This window comes from Dermochelys coriacea, chromosome 9, assembly GCF_009764565.3.
Source record: "Dermochelys coriacea isolate rDerCor1 chromosome 9, rDerCor1.pri.v4, whole genome shotgun sequence".
NCBI lineage: Eukaryota > Metazoa > Chordata > Testudines > Dermochelyidae > Dermochelys > Dermochelys coriacea.
Genome location: NC_050076.1, coordinates 68,167,232 through 68,194,151, shown reverse-complemented (window position 1 = coordinate 68,194,151; position 26,920 = coordinate 68,167,232). Strand labels below are relative to the sequence as shown.

The window sequence follows — 26,920 nt, the reverse complement described above, 5'->3', positions numbered from 1 at the left end:
GGAGTAAATGGTTCTCGATTCTGAGGGCTTGTCCACTATCAGCCTGATCGATGGGCAGTGATTGATGCAGCAGGGGTCTACTTATGTGTAGTATAGAAGTGATAAATCGACTGCCAGTTGCTCTAGTGTTGACTCTGTTACACCACCTTAAGTAGATCTAAGTACGTTGACTTCAGCTACGTTATTCACGTAGCCGAAGTTGCGTACATTAGATCGATTCTCCCCCCACAGACACACCCATAGTGTAAACCAGCCCTGAGTCAGTAACTGAGGCAGTTTCCATGTTCCTATAGCCTAGTTGTTGTGTGTTGAAATACTTTGCACATATAATAGATCTTTCATCCAGTAATTTCAAAGTGCTTTATGACCATTGCTTACTGGAGCCTGAATGCTTTATTGGATTTTAATAAGCACTTGTACTGCTAATTCTTCATCAGTGGCATTTATTCCAAAACATATGGACCATGTCCTATCGTCTTCATGATTGGATATTTCAAATGGGAACTATTAAAATATTCACAGTGGACAAAATCCAGTCCCTTTCCAATGAACAGTGAGAACAAAATTTCGAAATCCATAGTAAGGTTGAGACTTATTGATTTATATTATAAATAGGGCTGTCAAATGATTAAAAAAATTAATCGCCATGAATCATGCGATTAAAAAAATTGTGATTAGTTGCACTGTTAAACAATAGAATCCCATTTATTTAAATATTTTTGAATGTTTTCTACATTTTCAAACATTGATTCCAATTACAACACAGAATACAAAGTGTACAGTGTTCACTTTATATTTATTTCTGATTACAGATATTTGCACTGTAAAAAACAAAGGAAATAGTATTTTTCAATTCAGCTAATACAAGTACTGTACTGCAATCTCTTCATCATGAAAGTGGAACTTACAATTGTAGAATTATGTACAAAAATAACTGAATTCAAAAATAAAACAATGTAAATCTTTACAGCCTTCTAGTCTACTCAGTCCTATTTCTTGTTCAGCCAATCACTTGACAAACAAGTTTGTTTACATTTGCGGAAGAAAATGTTGCCGGCTTCTTGTTCACAGTGACACCTGAAAGTGAGAATAGGCATTCTCATGGCACTGTTGCAGCCCGGCGTCACAGATATTTACGTGCCAGATGTGCTAAAGATTCATATGTCCCTTCATGCTTCAACCACCGTTCCAAGGGACGTATGCCCATGCCGATGACAGATTCTGCTTGATAAGAATCCAAAGCAGTGAGGACCGATGCATATTCATTTTCATCCTCTGACTCAGATGCCACCAGCAGAAGATTGATTTAGTTTTTTTGGTGGTTCAGCTTCTGTAGTTTCCGCGTTGGAATGTTGCTCTCTTAAGACTTCTGAAAGCATGCTCCACACCTCATCCCTCTCAGTTTTTGGAAGGCACTTCAGATTCTTAAACCTTGGGTCGAGTGCTGTAGCTATCTTTAGAAATCTCACTTTGGTACCTTCTTTATGTTTTGTCAAATCTGCAATGGAAGTGTTCTTAAAATGAACAACATGTGCTGGGTCATCATCTAAGACTATTATGACATGGAATATATGGCATAATGTGGGTAAAATAGAGCTGGAGATGTACAATTCTCCCGCCAAGAGTTCAGTCGCAAATTTAATTAACACATTATTTTTTTAATGAGCATCAGCATGGAAGCATGTCCTCTGGAATGGTGGCTGAAGCATAACGGGCATAGGAATGTTCAGTAAATCTGGCACGTAAATACCTTGCAATGCTGGCTACAAAAGTCCCATGCAGATGCTTGCTCTCACTTTCTGGTGATATTGTAAGTAAGATGTGGGCAGCATTATCTCCCATAAATTTAAACAAACATGTTTGTCTTAGTGATTGTTTGAACAAAACGTAGGATTGAATGGACTTGTAGGCTCTAAAGTGTTGTGTTTTTTTTGAGTGCTGTTATGTAACCAAAAAAATTGACATTTGTAAGTTGCACTTTCACGATGGAGATTGCACTACAGTACTTGTATGAGGTGAATTGAAAAATACTATTTCTTTTATCATTTTACAGTGCATATATTTGTAATAAAAATAATATAAAGTAAGCACTGTACACTTTCTATTCTGTGTTGTAATAGAAATCAATATATGTGAAAATGTAGAAAAAAAATCCAAAATATTTAATGTATTTCAGTTAGTATTCTATTTAAGTGCGATTAATCACGATTAATTTTTAAAATCACGATTAGTTTTTTTGATTTAATTGCCTGAGTTAACTGCGATTAATCGACAGACCTAATTATTAACATGATATTCTCCTCACCTTTCAATCCTCATGGGGGGCAGGAGTAGATAAGTTGTGTTTTATTTAAGATTTTGCAAGTGTGCCCAGTCACAAAAATGTCAACAATAATAATTTTACCCAAATTTAATGTTATTTTGACAAGATACCTGCAAGAGATCTGTTTAAAAAAATATATTGGTAATGTTTTGAAAATTCTTCTAACAGTGTTTTGCTCCATCAAAGCTTCAAAACAACTAATTCTAGACATTGCAAATTAATTTTACTTTAAAATACTTTGGCAAAATCTAGTGCATGGGACAGTGAAAGTTATTTCCTCATGGAACATGCATAGCAGAATGGCACATATGCTCCACTGGCTTTAAAACTTGCCAGTGGAGTTCAAAAGTGGTTTTTTTGTTTGTTTGTTTGTTTGTTTTTTAAGGAAGAAAAGTCTTTTAGCCCTTTCATTTGTGTACTGACAGGGCAGGGATCGGCAACCTTTGGCACGCAGCCCGCCAGGGTAAGCCCCCTAGCAGGCCGGGCTGGTTTGTTTACCTGCTGCGTCTACAGGCTCGGCTGGTCGTGGCTCCCACTGGCTGCGGTTCGCTGCTCCAGGCCAATGTGGGCTACGGGAAGCGGCGTGAGCCGAGGGATGTCTACACTGCAATTAAAAACCTGTATCTGGCCCGTGCCAGCTGACTCTTATTGGCTGGGATTGGGGTAAAAGGTTGTTCAATTGTAGTGGAGAGGTTTAGGATTGGTCTGGAGCCCAGGCTCTAGGACCCTTTGGGATGGGAGGATCTGAGAGCTCAGGCTGCATCCTGAGTCCGAACATCTACATGCAATTAAACAGCTCTTTAGCCTGAGCCCTTAGTTCCAGTCAGCTAGCATGGGTCAGCTGTGGGTTTTTAATGAGTGTAGACATACCTATAGAGGTCACATCATGTCTCTTGCACTTCCCTCTCAGTCTTGGTACAAAATAGAGGAAGCTGCTGTAACTCTTAGAGGATTTTATCCATCTCTGAAATTCTTTAATCTCATTACTGACCAAAACCAGGAGAAAGCCTTACCGATTGTTTTTGTATAATTAGTATATGCTTCTAAAGTTCAGTACCCTTCAGTTCCTATACTCTCAACCCTAACTCCAATATAACAAAAGTCTGGTTTGGTTTTTTGTTTTGTTTTGGTTTTTTTGGTTATCTGAATTTATTTTATTAAGGTGGAACTGTAGCATAATAAGCAGTATGCTCCCAAGAGTGAAATGATTGCTCAGGCTGACCTGTTTCTTGTGACTCAAGGAAGTGTGTGTGGGTTTTATTTTTAATGTCAGTTTTGTTTTGCGATAAAAATATTGAAAAGTTACCAGTCTTCAGTGAATGATTGTCCATCCTGGAGCCAAAGGAATAGTTGTTCTCTCAGTATTGTGAGCTGGCAATCTGTAAGAGGGTTCAGCTTTGTGTTGCCATATAACAAGTGTGATGAAGTCAGGAGTTATTGCAGAGACTGATTAATATATGACCGTGTAAGGCATCAGTCCCCAGTTATGTTAACTTCTATGAATTTGCATATTTTTTTTCAAAATACATTCATATTTTTCTAGTTTATGCTGCTTTATTGGATCATATTATTTGAACAAATTTCTTTCCGAACTGTTACATATATAACTAAAATTAGGATAGTAAAGATTCATTTAATATGTCCATGGAACACTCTTTATCTTGCTCATTTTCACTTTTCTTTGTGTTTGTATGAGACTACCTTCCTTTTTTTTGTTCAGTTATATTTTATTACGGAGGTATTGGTAACAACTATATATTTAAGGTTCCACTGAGACTTGCAGTTGTGATTGGGGTTAATTATCTTTATATAGTACAAATGTACACCAGCATCAATCCTGTGACACTTATACTTATGGTAAAGACTCTCCAACACCTTTCCTCTCCTGGCAGGCAAATTTGACTTTACTCTATTCAGCTGCTTAGGAGTTACAGGCAGTTAGAATAACTCTTCTTTGACATGTAGCTGTGCAGCCTGTTTCTTTCAGATCCTTCTAGCTAAAAAATACCTTGGTTATAACATCCTATGCTTACTATGTAGGTGGAGTTAAACTAAATGTAAGACTTATGGCAGTGTTTTATTAAATACTTTTGTTATTAATTTTGTTTGTCATAACTGTTATTTATGCCAAGGGATGCTGCTGCTGCCTTCATAAAACCACCAGTCTACTACCACTTTCCTTACCCCCTTAGTCTTCTGCAACCCCATTGGGGTTCGACAAAAGGAATCCTTTTCTTAGGGGCCTGGCAAGAATTGCCATATCCAGGTTGCTCTCTGGCATATCCCAGTAAGTCTGCCAGCTGGACAGTATTCCCCGTTAGTACAGGTATATGAAGGGATTCTTAGTTTGCTTTTACAGCAAACCTCTTCCTCTCCCTGCTCTCTCTCTGGTGTTGGGATGTGGCGATAGGGAAGGGGGGACTTGCAGCAAAACTTGTTTAGGAAGCAAAATTGTCTCTCCATTGAGAGGCAATTTCTGTGTCCGACTAGCTTTCCCAGGTCACTTTTTTGGCCTCCCTAGCATTTGGTAATCACTAAAACACCGTGAGCGCCTCATCCTGATTCTCTCCACTGTAGTCAGAATGCTGTCCCCATGTCTTCCATCCATTTTAAAAAAGTAATACCTTTAAGATATAAAAATGTCCAGTTTTAACCTTTATTATCAAACATATAACTTTCAACTAAATATCCTCCTTCAAGAATGTATCAGCATGGCTCCTGTGCTAGGTCTGCATGCTCCATTGCCCACCTTGTGTTCCCATGCAAAAGCATTAAAGGCAGGGCAACCACATTTTCCCCTCAGTTTATTCTTAGAGCATGTGGCAGCGAAAGGGAACCTGGCAAGTGTTTTACCTGCTGGTCATCCTTGTTATTCTGGTGAAGATCTCTCTCTCTCTCATACAATATCTGAAATAAAAGAACTAACAAAAGAAGAAGGAAAAAGGATAGAGGAGATAGTTGTACATACCCCCTTCTATACCCCGTTCAGTGGAGAATCATCATGGTGAACTGTAAGCTTTCAAGGTTTAGGGCTATGCCCAGCCTGCAGCAGAATTATTCCTCTTGTCAACAGGCATAGCCAATGTAAATGTTCTGTTCAAGGAAGTTCTTTTCTGTCTGAGGAAGACGCACCTTTCTGATAAATGTGCAGTGTGTAAATCATTCACACAGAGGACTTTCAAGTCAAGGGAGAAACAGTCCAATTTCATCTGCTCCAGCAGTTTTATGCATTTTCTCCAGCTCAGAGCAGGGAATCCTCCCGACTAGTTTTCACAGATGACTTCAGAGCAAGTGCAGGAGACCCTGCTACAGAGCACTGATCCAGCACAAGCATGACAGGACACAAGTAGGAGGGTACCCAATTTATGTGTCATGGTGGCTCGACATCATTGCACGTGTCCCATAGATAGTTCACTTTGTACAGATCCAGAAAGAGGAAGAGATCAGTCTTTTCAGTGCTTATCACTGCCTAGAACACTGACAATGGGGATAGAGCAGCCAGACTCTTAATTATTTCAAGACAGAGCTGTCCAACCAGCCCCAGTGGCTGATGATTTCATGACGACCTAGGAGAGAGGGCCTGCAGGTCGCATCCGGCCTGCGGGACCGTCCTGCCCAGACCCTGAGCTCCAGGCCGGGGAAGCTAATCCCCGGCCCCTTTCCTGCTGTTCTCCCTCCCCAGCAGTTTCAGTGCACTGCGCCGCAAGCCCTCTGGCCTGCCATTCCTGCCGGGTAGTGTGGCAGCATGGTAAGGGGGCAGGGAGTGGGGGGGTTCCGGGGGGCAGTCAGGGGACAGGGAGGAGGGGACGGTTGAATGGTTGGGGGCTGGATAGACATGGGAGTCCCGGGGGGCCTGTTAAGGCGTGGGGGTGTGGATAGGGGTCTGGGAAGTCAGGGAACAGGGGGTGTTGGATAGGCGTGGGAGTCCCACGGGGCCTGTCAGTGGGCGGGGTCAGGGCAGATGGGACAGGGAGAAGGGGCAGTTGGATAGGGGGTGGGGTTCTGGGAAGGGGTTACTCAGGGGACAAGGAGCAGAGGGCATTGGATGGATTGGGGAAGTCAGTGGGCAGAAAATGGAAGGGGGAGGATAGGGGCTGGGGGCCAGGCTGTTTGGGGAGACACAGCCTTCCCTACCCGGCCCTCCATATAGTTTTGCAACCCTGATGTGGCCCTCCAGCCAAAAAGTTTGCCCACCCCGACCTAGGATCTCCTAATTCATATTTCCAAAGACTCTGGATATTTGGATGGTGGTTGTCTGTGAATAGTCACACAAACTGTGATATCTTGACTGCATCAGTCCCCTGCCAGCATTGATTTCCCCATTAGCCAAGGCAAACTGGAATTGGCCAAAGCCCTTTAGCAAACTCCATCCACTGTTCAGCTGACCTCCAGCATGGCCGAGAAACATTACCAAGAGCCCCAGATAAATTCAGAACACTTCTCTTCCCACCCAGTGCCTCAGGTCATTACTAGTCACAATGGTACAAGAGAAACCTAGTCAGTGAAAGGTACATGTACACCCAGGGACAAAGGACCCCAAAAGTTGAATCTCTTTGGGGGCAAAGCTTATTAATTGGCGTCATTGCAACTATAGGTGGCAAATTATCAAGCATTATTTACCAAGTAAAATGTCCTGGCAAGGAGGAGGTCAACTTACTTTTTGTCCAAGTTGCCTGATGATGGTAGGGAGGAGATAAAGGAAATTATATTCATGGCCAGATGGTTGCCAGAGCAGCCTAGCACATGATTGTAAGGTTGATGGCTGTGACCATGTAATCCTGAGATGAGCCTACCAGAGGCGCAACTCATCAAAGAGATGGAGCTTTTCAGTTTGAAGGCTGACAAAGCACTTCACCCTCTTGAAGAACATGAGGGCCATTCTGAGATCCATTGAGGGACTGACACACCATCCCCTACTGAAAGCCTTACAAGTATCAGCCTTGACCGGGGCAACGGGCTCATGCTGACTCTCAGGGCAGACATAATCAAAATAGTCATGGTGCCAAAGGAGACAATCATCCTCTGCTTCCCTTGTCACCTGGGTCAGCCAGACAGCAAATTTGGTGGTAATGTCAGGAGCCACATCAGAGCTGATCATCACAGCCACAGCTATTACCATATGAACATACCTTGCAGTAGTAGGCCACGTGCTGGCATTCATTTGTGTGAAGCTGCTTGTCAAACTTTGCCTTCAAACTCTCCAGCTCGGGCTAAGGAATGTCTGTTCTTCACTGAAAATGTGATAAGAAACAAAGGTCATACTACCATGTCATGTTACCACAGAAACCTGATCCCCAAACAACATGGGATTACACACGACCATTCTAGAGTCCAGAACCACTGGGGTAGCTTGTACAATATTCCTGCCTGTCCTCCAATGGAATGCTCATCCTTTTGCCTGGAGGACATCAACTTCTGGAAATAGTGTGATGTGATTGGCCCTTTACTTTCCAGGAATCAACAAGAGAGCAGATTTCCTGAGCACATGGTCCCTGTACACATCCTTCATGGAAATGATATTCTATCATTGGGGTACATGGAAGACTACTTTGTCAGAAAGGACAATGCAAAATGTTAAAACTTTTGCTCAAGAGGGTCCATGGTTGCTACTGGATGACTCTCTTACAATGGAACAAAGACTTCGTATACATCTTTCCTCTGATTACCAGGGTTATTTCTGAATTCAAATAACAAAGCTATGATCATTCTGGTATCTCTATAGTGGCTGAGGCAGTTCGGGCTGAAAGATCTGCTTTAGATGTCCATTTAACCTCTGATCCAGCCCCCACACTTTCTGGATGTGATCTCATAACATCACAGCCAGAAACTCCATCTAGCCCTGAAGTCACTGCACCCGACAATGTGGCTGCTATTTGGCTAAGAACAGTGGACAGACTGCTCCTGTCAGGTCCAGGAAATTGCAATATGTCCCTCATTACCCAGGGTCTTGAAAATGTCTGCAGAAAGGGAGGCCCACTCATGTACACTTTGTAAGGTCTTTTGGAGTAAGATTTCCCTCCCATAGATGTAGGCCAAATAGAGTTAAAGTTTTGGTGCTAAATAATACTGGGAAACTGCCATTGAAAAGCTTTAACTTGGAGTTGAAGTGTCTCAGCTGTATTTCCACACCACTCAAATGGTTTAAAAAAACGCACACAAATCTTAAGTTAAAGCAACATGAACATAATAGAGCGTGAATCTTCATTGCCATGCTCAGCCACACCAGCATATGAATTATGTGTCTATCGCATTTCCAATTAAACAATGTCCTTATTCTCATCATACACATACAAGAAATGAAAATCACATTGCAATGGACAGCCTTAACTATAACCTGTTAATCATCCTATTATGAAGAACATGCTATCTCTGTGTATGTGAAAGTGAATATGATGATATTTGTGTGATTTTGTTAGCAATAGAGTTGGTACATTTTTAAATGTTAAATTTTAGCCATTTTTTCATTGCATTCAAATTTTGATATGGAAATACCCCTGAGAATTTCAATGAGCGTGACTGTGCACAATGTTTTTGTTACTTTTGCATTTCCTGTTTTTGATCAGTTTTAGTTAAGGACAATCACATTTAACATCACATTGTCCAGTTGTGATTAACCCTTTGAATCACAGCTATTCAAAGTCATGTTCTAACATAAACTGATTTTCTAATGAATGCATAGGCTTAAGTGTATCTCCTTTTAGCAATGCTTTTACTTTGCAACTTTTCTTGGGACCTCCTGAAAAGCAATATGTACAACTTCTGCAGTATAGCTAAGCAGAAATATACATTCAGATAACTTCAGTTTCTGGTAAATAATCGTTCTTTTTGTCATCTTAATAGCCACAGCATTGGACTCTTACTCTGTGATGTATTTTTTTTTTAATTTAAAATATCACAGTTTGCCAGTGATTCTCTCTGTCTCTCATAGATTAATTAGAATTATCAAGGGAATGTGTATTTGATTGTATTTATTTATTTGGGTTAGTTAATTCTTCTGGGTAGCTGCAAAATAAACAGATTTAAACATATCCACATGTACTGCTACCTTCAGAGGTTTAAGTAATATAACAGGATTATCATTGACATTAGATCAGTATTAAACTTTATGCCTCAGGTGTGGAATGGTATTCTGTGTTAGCATAGTGAGGAATCTGAAGATTATTTCTAGGACTGAATTAAAGACAAAAAGACTATGACTTGTAAAGATGCTTCGCATATTAATGTCTTTCATTCTGTGAGATTATGTTTGAGGTTTTTAGAGATGTGTGATTTACATTGTTGCCAACTTTCATTTTATAACAAGTACTTTTGAAAACCTTTTTTTGTATGTATCAGCATATGCCAACATTTCCCTGTTGTTCTATCTTCAGAACATATATTAGACACATTATATTGATAGGAGAGATTGTCAAAAGAAATCTATTTTTTAAATAATTTATATATGTTATGAGCTTCAGGTATATAATATAATTGGAAATACAGTTTCATCTTCTGTTATATTATGGTTCTGTTCGAGGATGTGACATTAAAATATAACCTTTTATATAGTTTTGTTTTATATATTATTGTTTGATTATTAAGATAGACTCTGCATATTTCTCAGAAAATTACCTCTACTTTCATGAACTCCTTGGGCTTCAGAACTGCAAGAGATGTAACTTCTTCTGAGAAGGAATTATCCATCTAATGTAGGATTAGATGTTCGTTCTCTCTCCCCCTTCCAGGGGTAAAGTATCTTAGTCCTCAGGAACCATATATGATTAATTAGTGTATTTTGGAATGATCTGTTAAACATACTCAATGAATCCCCATTACTGCAATGCAGTTTGTTCTCCAGGCTGCCGGAGCGTTAATTAACTGGAAAGATGTAAAGGGTGCAGGCCTGACATTATTCAAACTTCTCCATGGGGAACATTTCAGATGTCAATAAGAGACTTGAAGAAAAAGACGATGTAGCTCAAAAATTATCTTGTTACCGCTCTCAAAATTTGTATGCAGGCAAAACTGGGAATCAGGATGGTGCAGATTGTCTGGTTGGAGATTAAACTCCAAGCCAGGAGGTCTCTGTACCCGGACTTGTATAGGATGTTTATTCCAGCCCCAAAGGGTAGTCCCATAAAATGAGAGCTATTAATACAATACTCCCATAGCTCCATAAATACCTGTATCTGATGTATGTGCACACGCGCATGGAACCTTCCCAGCTTCCATAGCTCCATAAATACTGGTATTTGTGTGTTTGTGTGCAGGCGTGCATAGCTCCATAAATACCTGTATCTGTGTGTGTGTGTGTGCGCGCGCGCACGTGCACACATGCATAGCTCCGTAAATACCTGTATTTGGGGTGAGTTTTAGTTATCCTGTAGAGGAGCCTTGGCTTTCTGTAGTTGTTGCTGACTCAAAATGATGCAGATATTTTAAATTGAAAATGGGTCTTAATAATAAATGAGCAATTGTGCTGTAGTCTGAATGTATGCAAACAGAGGTATAATAAACAGCAGAAATAATTTTATTATCACACATCTGCTATTTGTTCTAAATGTAATCCCAGCAGGATTACTCTTTTGCTTGTTCAGTCTGTTTGATTCTAACACCATTTTTGCTGTCTGCAGATGGTTTATCATTTTACTTCTAAAGTGCAAATTGAACCAGCAACAAAAAAAGAGAAGATAATTAGTACCAAAGTTTATGTAATTTTCATAAGTAGATGTAGTTAATCATAAATCTGAGTAAAAATAATTTGGAAATGAATACACTTTACTGGGGAATAAAAACATGATTATTACACAAGATAAATAGAAATATAACAATTTTATTTGAAGAGGCTTTTTCTTTTATTAGTACAATAGCAAATTTAACTTTGTACCTCAGTTAATAGCTTTAATATCTTTTAAACAGTTAACTTGGATTGGGGAGGGATGAACACAAAAAAACTTACTGATGATTAGATGAGACTACGTTTGGTTATAGTGTATCTTATTAAAACAGTTCTGGATATTTTAGAAAAGATGTTCAAACAAAAGTAGTAGTGTCTTTCATGGGTATGTGATATTAGTTGCCAGATTGTAGACTTGATCTTAATCTGAGGTAAAGGAGTGAAGAAAATTAATGAAACCTCCTTCATTTGAGCTTCATTGGGCATCCGATCATCTTTCACTAGTCCTTGTAAAATAGTTTTTACAAGGAAAACTGACCACTTCAACCCTTTTTTTTTCCCCCATGATTGCCCCTTCTCCATCACAACTAAACTTTTCATCTTCACCTTTGAAGCTCTATATATCCTTGCCCCTCCTTACTCAACCTTCTCTCTTGTTTTGTTGTTCCCTGTCCTCTTCCTTCAGTCAGTGATCTACTTGTCCCACAAGTGTCTTTCATTCTGCTCTTCACTCAAGGAACACCTTTCCTGAGCTACTCTGCGCTGAAGGATTTAAATGAAGATTCACTTCTGCTATGATGTCTATCCCTGAGTTTAGATAACTAACTTTGCAACTCAAATATAATCGAGAAATAGGTAGCTGTCTTGTTCGTTCTGTGTTCCTGCTGTCACCCTGGACACTCTGCTTGTATGTTGTGTTCCTTTCTCCATCTTTCTTTCTATATATTCCTTTCTATAATGAGATCTCTGTGCATGATTTGTCTGTATAGGACTTAACTCTGCTATATTATTAATACACTGTAATACATTTTATTAGCTGCAGTGGCATTCCAGACCATTTGGAAACATACATGATTAAAAATTTTAAAATTAAATATTATAATAAAATATTCCTAAATTACTTTTTATACATATTTCATAAATAAGTAGACACACAAGTAGCAAAACACAGATTTCTACAACCTTTAGTTTTAAAACAAAAACAAAATTCTTGGTTGGGTAAACTTTAAAAAAAAAAAAAAAAAAAGTTGTGAGCCTGCTTGTTTTCAACACATTTTAACATTATTGCAGTTGAAGCACAGTTAGTTACCTTGTTAATGCATTTGTGACTGTTATAATCAGCTTTGAAACAACAACCACAAGACTTCCCCTGTGGAGAAATAATGTGTGCATGTGTCTGTGTATGAAGCAACTTCAGTGCATTTATGTCTGCTTATTTTGTTCCCTGCAGCTCTTTTTAAATATAGTATTTTCCATGTTACATTGGATTATGCAAGTAAAACAGAAGAACTTGAAATGCATATTTACTAAACTACATTAACTGTGTCAGTGCTTTGTTTTTGAAAAGGGAAATTAATTATGGAGGAGCATTTTGACAGTTGCAACCATTAAAAGACATTGACTGAAAGATTCTGAGACACTTTCAGTTCCCTGAAATGCTGTGTAAATTAAATTCAAGTTGTATCCTCTCTTAAAGGGAAAATGAAAGTAATAATGGGCAAAATGACTTTTCCCCAAAGTCACAAAAGTTAAATTTCTTTGTGCTTCCTTAGATATTTAATTGGTGAGAATTTATTATAGAGAAAAAACAAATAGAGATAATTATTACTTAAGCATCAAATAGAGCAAGCGCTTCATGACAATGTGCCAGGGCAAATTTCCATTTTCACTTTTATTTCATGGGAATGTGTATCTTGATCGATGTGCGCATTCAATTCAAGTGCATTTTTTCCTATGAAAAAATAAGGAAAAGACAAAGATTTGTTCTTCAGAACTGTGAAAACTAGACTGGAACTGGTCACATAATATTATATTTATTTCTATTTTTTTCTTACAGCACTGACACTTTACCAGCTCTGCTTTTAATTCATGTAAGCTTCTAACTGGTATTGAAGGGGTTGTACTATATAATCAATACAAAACTTTCTTAGTATTCTATCCAAACTCAGTGAGTGTGAAGTTTTTCGTCATTTGAGTCACAACTGCCAACTATTCATTCTGTATCTGAAGGTTTTAGGCATTGTGTTCACATGTATAAAACAAATATCTTAGCAAAATAATGTTTTTTGAAAACTATGTACAGTATGCTTTTAGAATCTGTGATTAACAGGTATGTTGCAGATCTTGGAGCTAGAATAAAGAGCAGGTGTGGTATTGTGTCTAGTCTTTGCCAGGGCTTTCCTTAAAAAAGAAATCAAGCGTGTTTCTCCTTAATAAAGTCTATGGACAGAGCCAGCATGAGAAAAAGAAATCATAATGTTAAAAAGAAAAGAAAACATAAGAACACTACTTAATTCTAGATGGCATAGGCACAGTGATGGTTATGCCATTCTAAAATGAGTTTGACTAAATAAACTAGGGTCTTTTGCAGTTTAAACACAATTTATGTACAATATGATGGACTTAATCATGGAGAGCCCAAATCTGTTCTACTACAAGTAGCATGACTCAATGAGTTGATATGAGATGGAAAAGAACATTTAGGTTTTGGTAAGAAAGTAAGGACATTATAGTTCAATACCTTCACTTAACTAACCTTTAAGTGTGCAATTAACATTTAAGGAAAATAAAGTTTGGGGAATGCTGTAGGAAAATTGCCAAAATGTGGAAAGTAGTTAAGTTCTCCGTTCTATGAACAGGAATAATTTTACAACCCACTTCTGGGATACCATAAAGTGAAAGATATGATGCATGAAAGATTGTAGTCTACTGTTACAGTGGTGTCACAGACTCATCTATACCGAAGTTTTCCATTTAAAAACCTTTAGTTGTAGCAGTCTTACAAAATTACAGTAGGCTGAAACATGAGTAGTGAGTTACCAGTCAGAGATACAATTTTTGTAATTTGAATTCCAACATGTATTCAATGATGAAAGTGATTTTTTTAACATAAACATATGGAAATGCATGTCGACAACAGTTTGGGTCAGCAAGCAACTGATGTTGGTTAACCGTGATGGAGACTGTAATAAGTCCTATCAGTTTTAGCAAGGACATTTGACCTGTGTCCACTGCCCAGAGGAGTTTGTACATCAGTAAGATAGTGTAATGTTAGCTTGTGAGAATGGCTTGCATTTAGTTAGGGTATGCATTACTTTTATCCCTTTCTGCTTCGGCTTCCCTTCTGTAGGTCTGGAAAGCAGCCTTAAATGTATTCAGCCTTTTTTTGCAATGTAGTCTATTAGATAGCAGATTCTGGAACTCAGCAAAGGCAGTCCAGGTGGACTAGATTGTATGTATGCTATCTGAAACAGCTTTGTAAAGGTGCAGGGGGGGGGGAAGGGTCCTTAAGCATTCATCACAAGGGATCCTATAAAATCCTTAAGCTACTCTAGAGCTGATTCAGATATTATCTTCTGCCATCAGTGCTCCAGTTTTCTGTCTTCCCAGTTTGTCTACCATAAGTCATTGGTGAACAATGCTGATCTGTGGTGGCAAGGCAAAGGAAAGGACAGCCACTAGGAACTAGTGTATTGATGAGTGTGTACAATAGTAGTACAGATGTTTTATCAGCCTGGCAACATTCTGATCCAGCGGGACACCTGTGTTTAACAGGAAACCTATAAGATCCATGAATCTCTAAGAGCAGATAAGTATATCCTGCTCAATTAAAAAAAAAAAAAAGCTAGTCTTTTCTTCTTACATATGACAAAGAAAAAACTGTGCAAGAATAAATTTTAAATATATTGATTTAACTATAAAATTAGGGATTTCTGTACACCTGTACTACCCAAATTATATTTATTCAAAATAAAGCAATGAAGAGGGGCATGCAAAATAGGCCTGTCCTTTTGCCAGAGTTCAATTGGTCATATGATACATGCAGCATTTTCTTTGTGTATAGTGAGATGAGCTTATGAACCAATTTTAATTCTTGCTTAGCATTATCAGAGGAGAAGAGGTTGAAAAGGTTATGCTTAATAGCTAAAGCCCCAGAGACTTATACAATTTTGGAATGGTTTCCATTTCTGTGTAAATGTCTTTTAAGTGATGACTGCAGACTGCTTTTATGGATAAGGCTCAGAGTTATTTTGGGAAGTAAAATTTTGCTTTGTATGTGGGTGGGAAGGAGATAATACTCCTTATTTATAACTTAATGAGGAAGATAAAACCACAGGGGCAAAAAAAAAAAAAAAAAAGTTGGCAGCCCATGACTTGAATAATACTTGAATGTGTTGGTGCCAGTGGTTCAGAGATCACAGCACTAACTCCTTAACACTGGAAAATCATGATTCCTGTCACAGAGGCTGTTTAGTGGAGATGCTGACATCTGTATAAACCCATCTAACTTACTGATTTATTGTGTTACTTGTATGTTAAGAGATCAATGTTTGCATGCATTGGAAATATCTAAATGGGGAAAAAATAGGGGGTCTCAGAATATTCCCTTAATTACCAAGTCATCTAACAAACTACGAACATCGTATAATATAAAATGTTTAACAAATGCTCATTAAAATCACAACAATTAGCAGAATATGAAGGTAATGTAATATGCGTTTTTATTTCTTTGGTTCCAGAATTTGGTGAAGAATCTTCCTGAACAGAAAGAACTCAGTGCCTTAGCCCAGTTAAAGCATGAATATGATGATCTCTGTGAGCCAGAACAGTTTGGAGTTGTGGTATGTACTAGACTAATATTTAGCCAGGGTTTGTCATTTATAAGATACATTAAAAAGAAAAACATTTAAATAGTGTATTGATTTTTTTTCATTACTGTTAATGCATGTTTTTCAGACTGCACAGATTGTGGACCTCTCTCTCTCTCTCTCATTCATTTATTTAGCACAATATTGTCAAAATCAGGAAATTAAGTTTCTTATGGAATAGAATCCCTACAGGTACTTGACAGAGTCTACTCTATACTATACCACTGAAAGGAACAGTGATGTATAATTAACGGCCACTTTCTATAAAAGTCATTTCTATGACAAATCAAATCTATCTGCTGATTGACAATGGAGTGCTGTTGATAAATAATAGAGCAGAAGAGGTATATTTTAGGACTTCTTAAGGATTCATTTATGCAGAGTCATCAACTGATTTTTTTTTTGCCCATTTGTTGTTTGTACTTAATATCTAAGAGACTGTATTGGCAATTGAAAGAGTTAGCCTGTGTTTTATTTCTTAGTTCAGATATTCCTCCCTCACCTTGCAATAAAATATTAGGCTATTCATGCTCATATATTTGTAACATATATCATTTTGCTACTAAAAGGAGTGGAACTTGAGCAAAGATGCAAGATTTCTTATTAAGAAGAATCAATAAATTTTGAGTTTATAATAAACTTTGTTTATTCAGATAAAGTGTGGACCTGACTGCAAAACCTAGTAAAACCTCTGCATTTGGGAAAATTTCAGATCTGGATCCAAATTCTGCGCTAGATTCTGATGATACTTACGTTGAGTAGCAGCACTTGTCTCCAAAAAGTAGTCGCTAATGGGAGACTAAGTATGACCAAAATAAGAGAATCAAAATGTATCCATTTGTGACCAGGACTCATCTCTAAATCAAATGTTCCAATATAGCATAAGTTGCGTAGTAAAGTCTAAGTTCCAAAAGTACTATCCAGAAGTGTTTTGTAAAAAGTGTGTAGTTCAATTGCTATATATGCAGTAAATCAGATTGTCACAAAAATAACTGCAATTTTGTCTACAGATCATAGTCTCTCCTGGGAAAAAGGTTATAAGCATTAGAACAGGGGTTCTTAAATTTCATTAAACTGCGACCCCTCTTCTGACAATAAAGTTACTACATGACCCCTGGAGGAGGGGCGGGGGCCTGGAGCCCAAGCCCTGCCACCCCAGGTTGTGGGTGAGAGGGGGCTGCAGCCTAAGCACCATTGCCCCAGGTAGGGCTGGAGCTCAGGCTTCAGCTTCAGACCTGAGTCCCGGCAAATCTAATGCTGGCCCTGGCGACCCATTCAAATGGGGTCGCAACCCACTTTGGGGTCCTGACCCACAGTTTGGAAACCGCTGCATTAGAAGTTCAGTTTGGGCACCCACTTTGACTGCACAAAATATAAGTAAATGAGTCCTTACAACATTTCTCAGATGTTGAAGCAAAGGAAAAACATTTGGCCTGATATCTTTTGAATATAGGAACTGGAAAATGAAAGATTTAATGTCTTTTCATATATTTTCTAGCTTTTTAATGAATGGCCTAGTTCTACAATGTCATTCCTTTTGGAGAGACCAATTTATACAGGAGCAACTTCAAAGGTAATCTGGGGAGGGGGGTTCAGGAGGACCCTGTGGTTGGAGGAGAGGAGAAGAGAGGTAAAGGTAACAGAGAATAACACACAACCTCAAGAAAAGGATTAGTTCAGGTTGATTCTGTTGTTGAGGTAGTTTATTCTATTTATCAGTGTCTGAAGGCATACTTTAAAAAAAAATAGATCAATTGTTTTGAGACACACCTTAATATAGCTGAGTAGTTTGCTAGGGTTTTTTTACAGGTTAAAAAAGAAAAGGCCCTGGTTGCTCCTTTTCTGTGCAAAAGTATATAAAAGGGAACTATTTAATGCAAAACCTTTAAGTTCCATTGGCAACACAGAAGAAGTCCTCCAACAGTTTCCATGAAGTCTTCTCTAAGGATCTTCTGTCTCTCCTAAATTATTTTCAGTTTGTAAGCCACACGTTCCACCTTGATATGTTTAATGTGTTAAAGCTCCCATACTTTCACCTCAGGAGGATGTAGGCTCCCTTTGGAGTCACTGTCATTTGTGTGTGTGTTTGTGTGTGTATTGTTTTTTTTTAATCAACCCAGGGTTATCATAGAGGTAGATTCTGTTTAAAATCAGAAACATTCTTCCCTCAGAAGCTGTGTTCTTGAGTCTGTTTTATTCCAGGCCATGCTGGTCCTGGGGTGAGTCATAAATAAGGCTATGTTTTAGTCATGGGTATATTTAGTAAACGTTATGGACAGGTCATGGGCAGTAAATAAAGTTTCATGGCCTCTGACCTGTCCATGACTTGTACTGTATAACCCTAACTAAAACTTGGTCCTGGGGACTGCAGGTGCTCTTCTGGGGCAGGCGGGTGGTGGTGGGCGGCCCAGGACTCATGCTGGTGAGGGGTGGGGGCATGGTTCAGGCAGCGGTGCGTGGCCCGGGACCTCTGCTGGTGCTGGCGGGGTGGGGAGGGTTGGCGGAACTGGCAGGCTCCCTACCCAGCTTCGCGTGTCCCTTCAGCTCCTAGGGGGAGGGAAGGTTGGGGGGATCCGCATGCTGCCCTCGCCAGGAGTTCTGGCTCTGCAGCTGCGGTTCCCGGCTGATGGGAGCTGCAGGGGCAGAGCGCAGAGCTCCCTGGCCCCTCCGCCTAGAAGCTGCATGGACATGCTGGCCGCTTCCAGGGAGAGCCTTCCTCCCCACCCCCTCACTAGGTATTGGAATAACATTAGTTAAAACTATGTTTCGCTTTCCTGGCCAATCAGCAAAATAAAGGGAAAAAATTGTTTGATTTCACTAATAATATTTAGAATTTACATTCGGTGTAGTAACTTTCATTGGTCAAAATGAAAATGGAAAAAAATAATGTTGATATGATCACAAAGGCCACAAAGTGTTTGAAGACTCAGATTACTTTTCAGATCCAGTAGTTGGTTTACCTTTTAAAACCAGATAGGTAGATTAATATTGACACACGCAAGTAAAACTATAAATATGGTACTGAAAATGAAGTTAAATGCATTGCTAGTGTATTAGTGACATGTATATCATGGATCTGAAAAATTGGTTGTAACGTATTAGAGGTTGTATTAATTGATGCAACCTATTTTTAATTACATGCTCTTTTTTGTTATTTTTACATAATAACATGCTATATATTCATCCTGTCTTGGATGATGTTAGTCACGACCTTGACAGATTGCATAAAGATAACATAGCTTTTATATTCTGTATCTTGATACAGTGCATCTTGACTGGTATGAAATTTATTGTTTACAAATTGGACTGGATTGCCAGCATAAATGACAATGTAACACGCAGTATTTTTTGTTCTAAAAAGCAGCAATTAGGTTAGTTCTCAGGCTTACATTTTTTATTAGGTTTGATAATGTCATCAGATATTTAAGTAACCCAATGACAGGCACTGTGATGCTGTCATGCTAAACTGTCCTTCGTGAATTGTTAATGTTCTTGTACTGAGAGGAAAGTTTACTTACTCTTATGGCTACATCCAAGTTAGAAGAGCATCCTAGAGTAACATTATTTTAATTCATAGTTGTCAGTTATTAGTATTTGCTGTTTGTGTATTCATGAGGTGTTTAGCTGCTGTTGTAGTGCGTTTGATGAATGCCATTTCTGCAAAGATGTACTTGGAATAGTTATCTTATTTTGTCATGATGTAATCAGAAAAAAGTTAAGGGTGTTGCTAAGATTATTGACATATAAAGTGATGTTTTGGGTGAGAGGATTTCCCAAACAATATGCCATTGATATAAACGGATACAAATTCAGCTGTTATACTTGGGTCAATCTGGAGCAAATCAATGGGGATTATGGGAGTTGCTGTGAATTTACACCATTGCGAAAGCAGAATTTAGCTTCCGGCTTTTATGAATTGTATGCTGTCTGAAATTTCACTTATTATTTCCAAAAATCATTCTCATGCCCCTTGTTGTTTTTTTTTTTTTTGGTATAACAGTGTGGTCAGTTTACCTTTGACTCAATCTATCAACAGTTCATTCAGATAATCTTAACTGTTAGTAATTTCTTGCACATAAAATCCTACTTACCCCTCAGTGCTATTGGAAAAAACTCTACCCACCTCATTCTGGTTGTCTTTACATAGCTGTGTTTCTGCGTTTGTCTCCAGACCTTTAATATCAAGACATTACAGTTAAACTTTCTAGTATCTTTTTCTTCATTAAAATAAAAAAAAAGTCCAAACTTTGTTCTGTTGTTCACCATACATTTTAGTAGTGTAAATACTACTACAATTCTGTTTTCATATCTGTGTGAATCCCAGTGTAGGTGCACAAGATCAAATTCTTTTGACCAAGAGCGTCCATTAGGGCTGTGTATCCTGTTTCTTTATGCTCCCCAATGAGGACATAAAGGGTAGGGTGGCCATGACCCATCCTCATCTCTCACTTATGGCAGCAAATTGGAACCTGTGTCCAATATGATTAGATTCTAACATTTGCAAACTCTTCAAAAAAAAAAAAAAAAAAAAAAAAAAAAAAACCAAAAAAAAACCCAAACCCCCACACCTCCTTGAATCTTCTGAAAACCTTCAGGACAATCCGAAGTTTTGAATAAAGCAGTACCTGAAACTGATTTAAATGGCTGTTTGATCGAGATCTTTGAAGAGAACTCCCTGTACAAGACCACCTCCTGAGAGCTGCAGGCATAAGCTGCACTGGAGCAATCTTTGACACCAAGATGTCCATGGTGCCAGCACAGACTTCGGCACCAAAAGTATCCTACCCATTGGTGGCACCCATGGAGGATGTGTACTCCTCCTTACTATCATCTTTTTCCCAGTGTCTAACAGAATAAGATCTGACAGTGCTGTGGAGACAACCGAGTATAGGCCTGGCTTGATATGACAAGGGTGAGGCCTCATTTCTTGGGAGAAAGAATTAGGAAATTAAATGAATTAGCGAGTTGGAAACAGGATGTCTGTACTAGCTAAGATGGGGGGGAGGGCACACCCAGGGAACCATTTTCAATGGACAAAATAACAATGGCTAAAATAATTCTGGAACGTAAAATGAGGTTGACACCCTAACACCCCCTTATTCACCACTATCATATAATTAGGATATGTTTTGCACAAAGTATCCCTTGTCGGGTATCATTCTAAAAATCTTGATCTGCTAGACATTAATATTTCTTTGGATTGTATGTGCTGTCATCGTATGTGAAGTTATGAAGTTTGGCTCTGCATGTGTTACTGAAACATGTTGTGAGGTTGAAAACACCCACAAGCAGCCTTTCAGGTACAACAGTAAAAAGATCAACGTTAATGGCTTATTGAGGCAATGCGCACAAAGATCACCCCAGGAACTGTGTACAATAGAAACCTCTCAGGGATAGCACTAGACAGAGGGAACTGTTTGACCCAGGTCAGAATAAAAGAGCTTTCCAGCAAGTGGGAAGAAGATATAAAAGCAGGGAATGACATCATGATGGTATCTCACTCTTCCTACAACAACATACCTGTAAACACCTGAGGAACAAAGACTGAACTGGAGGAAGTGATGGTCCCAGGCTAAAGGGATTTCTAGCCTGCGTATGAAAACCTGCGAAACCCAAGCTGCAAAGGAAAGACAACATGGGCCTTAAGAATCTGCCAGCCTGTTTATCACTCAGAGTGAGAATTTGCTAATTCATATCATACCTATCTAATATGTTAAACTCAGTTTGCAGTTGTGTTTATTTACTAGCTAATTTGCTTTGATCTGTTAGCTGTCACTTATAATCACTTAAAATCTATCTTTTGTAGTTATTAAACTTATTTTATGTTTTAATTCAAACAAGTGTGTGTTTGACTGAGGTGTCTGGGGAAAATCTCAGCTTGGTTACCACAAGCGTGCATGGTGCTCTTCACATTGAGGGAGAGATGGACTGGGTATTAAAACCATATACCTAGCCAGATTTGATTAGAGCAGGACAGTACTGCTCTGGGGTCCTAGGATGGGAGGCTGGTGATTAGAGATCCTGCATTTAACTGCAGCTGTGTGTGTCTCCATCAGTGAGAATGCTGGTGAAAGTGCAAGCTTGGAGGACCTTGCAACTTGTCCCAGCCACACAGTGTGAGAGGGGAGCCCAGGCTGGTGGGTCAGAGGGCTCAGTGGTATCCCAGTTCCAGATTACACTTCGGGGGTAAGAGTGAATCATGCATGGACAATGGGGTACAGAGATTGGTTCCTACAATGTGACCAATCCCCCAAACGTGATGCAACATATAGTAGATGCAATGTCATGTGAAGCTGTATATAAAGGAAGAAGTTTGTTCTGTAACTTTGGATGTGTGGTACGCCCGTACTCCTCCACACTCTTTGTGTCTTATTAACTCAGCATAGCTTTGCTGTATGCCAGATTAAGGAACCTGAGTGACAAGACTGGAGCTGGACTGAATTCTTAAGGAACCTAGTTGAAGAGGCCTTGGGGACACCCCAAATTTGAGAACCTCCACAGAGCCCTCTGGCTTATCAAGATTGGCATAGTCCAGTTTGAAATGCACCAGCCATATGCATACAGGATGCCACCTTGGCCCTACTGAAGTATTTGGGTCCACACATTCAGGTGTCAAGGAGCTGATTCTCGTCATTAAGGAAAAGGAAATGGTGTCCCTCCTCAGTGGCTTCCTTGGAATATGAGGAAGAGTGGGACCCAGAAGTGTAGCCACATCATTCTGCTCCCTCACCTACCAAGGACCTCTTATAATGGTCACCAGATGAAATGGTGACCTCATCAATGATTCTGGGAGATTTCAGTGCATTTTGAGAGTTCTTCGTGCAGTTGGATGATAGTGTGGAGGCGCTGAGACTTGAATCATCTTAAAAAAAAATTCCTCCACTCTTTCTGCTGTTCTCCCTGCTAGAATTGTCTTCTCCATAAATGAGGGACTATTCATCTTTGTAAGAGCTTTGTGGCAGACGCTGGCCACTATTGTCAACATTGAGAACATTTACCAGGTGCCCCTTTTGGAGTTTGGCAGTTGGAGTACTTTTATAAGCATCCAAACTTGAATCATTGATTGTCTCAGCTGTCCAAGAAAAAAAAAAAAGCTTAGACAAGAATACACCAAAGAACAAAATGTTTTTAGACCTGTTTGAGAGAAAATCATACTTGTCAGAATCACTCTGATTGCAAATGGCAAACTACCAAGCCCTGCTGACTTTATAACATACGACAAAGAAACACCCTTGTTAATAACTTCTAATCAGAACAAAGAGGAGCCCAAAGACATTAAAAAAAGGCCAGCTGCTGGCAAAAAAAAAAAATTCAATGATTTTTGGACTTTACAGCCAGTAAATGGGAACTGGACTTACAACGCTTGTGGCTATACCGTCCAGTTACTTTCTCCAATCTTTACTAACATCTTTTCCCCTCCTTCAGGGCATTCTCACAAGATCTTGTTGCAAACAGAAGTGACCTGGTTGTTCCATCTAAGAGCCTTGGAGGTGGTCTTCTAGGAACACAGGAGAAGAGGGAGGGTTGCAGCTCCAACCCCTCAGACAGAGACAAACAACTACAAGATCTCTATCAAGAGTTCTTACAACTACAATACCCACCTGCTGAAGTGAAGAAACAGATTGACAGAGCCAGAAGAGTACCCAGAAGTCACCTACTACAGGACAGGCCCAGCAAAGAAAATAACAGAACGCCACTAATCATCACCTTCAGCCCCCAACTAAAACCTCTCCAACGCATCATCAAGGATCTACAACCTATCCTGAAGGACGACCCATCACTCTCACAGATCTTGGGAGACAGGCCAGTCCTTGCTTACAGACAGCCCCCCAATCTGAAGCAAATACTCACCAGCAACCACACAACAAAACGACTATCCCAGGAACTATCCTTGCAACAAAGCCCGTTGCCAACTGTGTTGACATATCTATTCAGAGGACACCATCATAGGGCCTAATCACATCAGCCACACTATCAGAGGCTCGTTCTTCTGCACATCTACCAATGTGATATATGCCATCATGTGCCAGCAGTGCCCCTATGCCATGTATATTGGTCAAACTGGACAGTGTCTACGTAAAAGAATAAATGGACACAAATCAGACGTCAAGAATTATAATATTCAGAAACCAGTTGGAGAACACTTCAATCTCTCTGGTCAATCGATTACAGAGCTAAGAGTGGCAATTCTTCAACAAAAAAACTTCAAAAACAGACTCCAACGAGAGACTGCTGAATTGGAATTAATTTGCAAACTGGATACAATTAATTTAGGCTTGAATAGAGACTGGGAGTGGATGAGTCGTTACACAAAGTAAAACTATTTCCCCATGTTATTTCCCCCCGCCCCACACTCCCCACTACTCCTCAGACGTTCTTGTCAACTGCTGGAAATGGCCCACCTTGATTATCACTACGAAAGGTTTTCTTCCTCTCCCCCCCCTTGCTGGTAATAGCTCATCTTAAGTGATCACTCTCCTTACAGTGTGTCTGATAACACCCATTGTTTCATGTTCTCTGTGTATATAAATCTCCCCACTGTATTTTCCACTGAATGCATCCGATGAAGTGAGCTGTAGCTCACGAAAGCTTATGCTCAAATAAATGTGTTAGTGTCTAAGATGCCACAAAAGGTACTCCTTTTCTTTTTGCGAATACAGACTAACACGGCTGCTACTCTGAAAGCCCCACCTTTATGGCCTTGAGCTGGGTCATGAGGAGGCTCAGGGCTCATATGTGGCCCTGATGGACTCTACTGGTCAAAATAATCAGGTCTCATGCGCACGAGGTTTATGTAAATGTACAGTGTCTCAAAGACCCAAAGTTAGTGTAGGATAGTTGTTTTCTTTATGTTCACTGCTGCACCTTTGTTCTAGAGAATATGTTCAAAGAATGCCAGAGAGAATTAAAAAGGCACAGCACAACAGCTTAGTAGCAAAAATATTTTTTTACTTATAATGTTCCTAGTATTGATTATGCATTGATGTAATGTAATAGTTTATATTTCCGAACACTGAAATTCTGAAACTTCAAATAGGAAATGCATCAAAATGTGTTAAAGTGAAGAATTTTATCATCTGTAATCAGATAGGGAGGTTCCTTTTTAGGGTGTTTTATTTTCCCATTGGATTAGTGACCTGAATGGACAGATTAGACTCCAGGGAGTCTTAGATTAATTATAATTTGAATGCTGTTGTTAGGAAGAACATGTTAAAAAGTAAATACAGGAGGATAGACAAGCTAAAATAAAGATAGGTATACATATTTTTAAAAAAAGAAAAGGAGTACTTGTGGCACCTTAGAGACTAACAAATTTATTAGAGCATAAGCTTTCGTGAGCTACAGCTCACTTCATCGGATGCATTTGGTGGAAAAAACAGAGGAGAGATTTATATACACACACACACAGAGAACATGAAACAATGGGTTTATCATACACACTGTAAGGAGAGTGATCACTTAAGATAAGCCATCACCCACAGCAGGGGGGGGAAAAGGAGGAAAACCTTCCATGGTGACAAGCAGGTAGGCTAATTCCAGCAGTTAACAAGAATATCAGAGGAACAGTGGGGGGTGGGGTGGGAGGGAGAAAGACCATGGGGAAATAGTTTTACTTTGTGTAATGACTCATCCATTCCCAGTCTCTATTCAAGCCTAAGTTAATTGTATCCAGTTTGCAAATTAATTCCAATTCAGCAGTCTCTCGTTGGAGTCTGTTTTTGAAGCTTTTTTGTTGAAGTATAGCCACTCTTAGGTCTGTGATCGAGTGAGCAGAGAGATTGAAGTGTTCTCCAACTGGTTTTTGAATGTTATAATTCTTGACGTCTGATTTGTGTCCATTCATTCTTTTACGTAGAGACTGTCCAGTTTGGCCAATGTACATGGCAGAGGGGCATTGCTGGCACATGATGGCATATATCACATTGGTAGATGCGCAGGTGAACGAGCCTCTGATAGTGTGGCTGATGTGATTAGGCCCTATGATGGTATCCCCTGAATAGATATGTGGACAGAGTTGGCAACGGGCTTTGTTGCAAGGATAGGTTCCTGGGTTAGTGGTTCTGTTGTGTGGTGTGTGGTTGCTGGTGAGTATTTGCTTCAGATTGGGGGGCTGTCTGTAAGCAAGGACTGGTCTGTCTCCCAAGATCTGTGAGAGTGATGGGTCGTCCTTCAGGATAGGTTGTAGATCCTTGATGATGCGTTGGAGAGGTTTTAGTTGGGGGCTGAAGGTGATGGCTAGTGGCGTTCTGTTGTTTTCTTCGTTGGGCCTGTCCTGTAGTAGGTGACTTCTGGGTACTCTTCTGGCTCTGTCAATCTGTTTCTTCACTTCAGCAGGTGGGTACTGTAGTTGTAGGAATGCATGATAGAGATCTTGTAGGTGTTTGTCTCTGTCTGAGGGGTTGGAGCAAATGCGGTTATATCGTAGCGCTTGGCTGTAGACAATGGATCGAGTGGTATGATCTGGATGAAAGCTAGAGGCATGAAGGTAGGAATAGCGGTCAGTAGGTTTCCGATATAGGGTGGTGTTTATGTGACCATCGCTTATTAGCACCGTAGTGTCCAGGAAGTGGATCTCTTGTGTGGACTGGTCCAGGCTGAGGTTGATGGTGGGATGGAAATTGTTGAAATCATGGTGGAATTCCTCAAGAGCTTCTTTTCCATGGGTCCAGATGATGAAGATGTCATCAATGTAGCGCAAGTAGAGTAGGGGCATTAGGGGACGAGAGCTGAGGAAGCGTTGTTCTAAGTCAGCCATAAAAATGTTGGCATACTGTGGGGCCATGTGGGTACCCATCGCAGTGCCGCTGATTTGAAGGTATACATTGTCACCAAATGTGAAATAGTTATGGGTCAGGACAAAGTCACAAAGTTCTGCCACCAGGTTAGCCGTGACAGTATCGGGGATACTGTTCCTGACGGCTTGTAGTCCATCTTTGTGTGGAATGTTGGTGTAGAGGGCTTCTACATCCATAGTGGCTAGGATGGCTATCCTTGCAACAAAGCCCGTTGCCAACTCTGTCCACATATCTATTCAGGGGATACCATCATAGGGCCTAATCACATCAGCCACAC

General features: G+C 39.7%; 1 protein-coding gene across 9 annotated transcripts in view; it reads left to right on the top strand.

Moving 5' to 3' along the window:
- DIAPH2 (diaphanous related formin 2) overlaps positions 1 to 26,920 on the top strand; it is an 835,399-nt gene that overhangs the window by 345,698 nt on the left and 462,781 nt on the right. For all 9 annotated transcript variants that reach the window (XM_038415147.2, XM_043492689.1, XM_038415148.2 and 6 more), the window contains one exon: positions 15,719 to 15,820. In XM_038415147.2, coding sequence (XP_038271075.1) covers positions 15,719 to 15,820 — 102 coding nt within the window. The remainder of the gene's footprint in view (positions 1 to 15,718; positions 15,821 to 26,920) is intronic.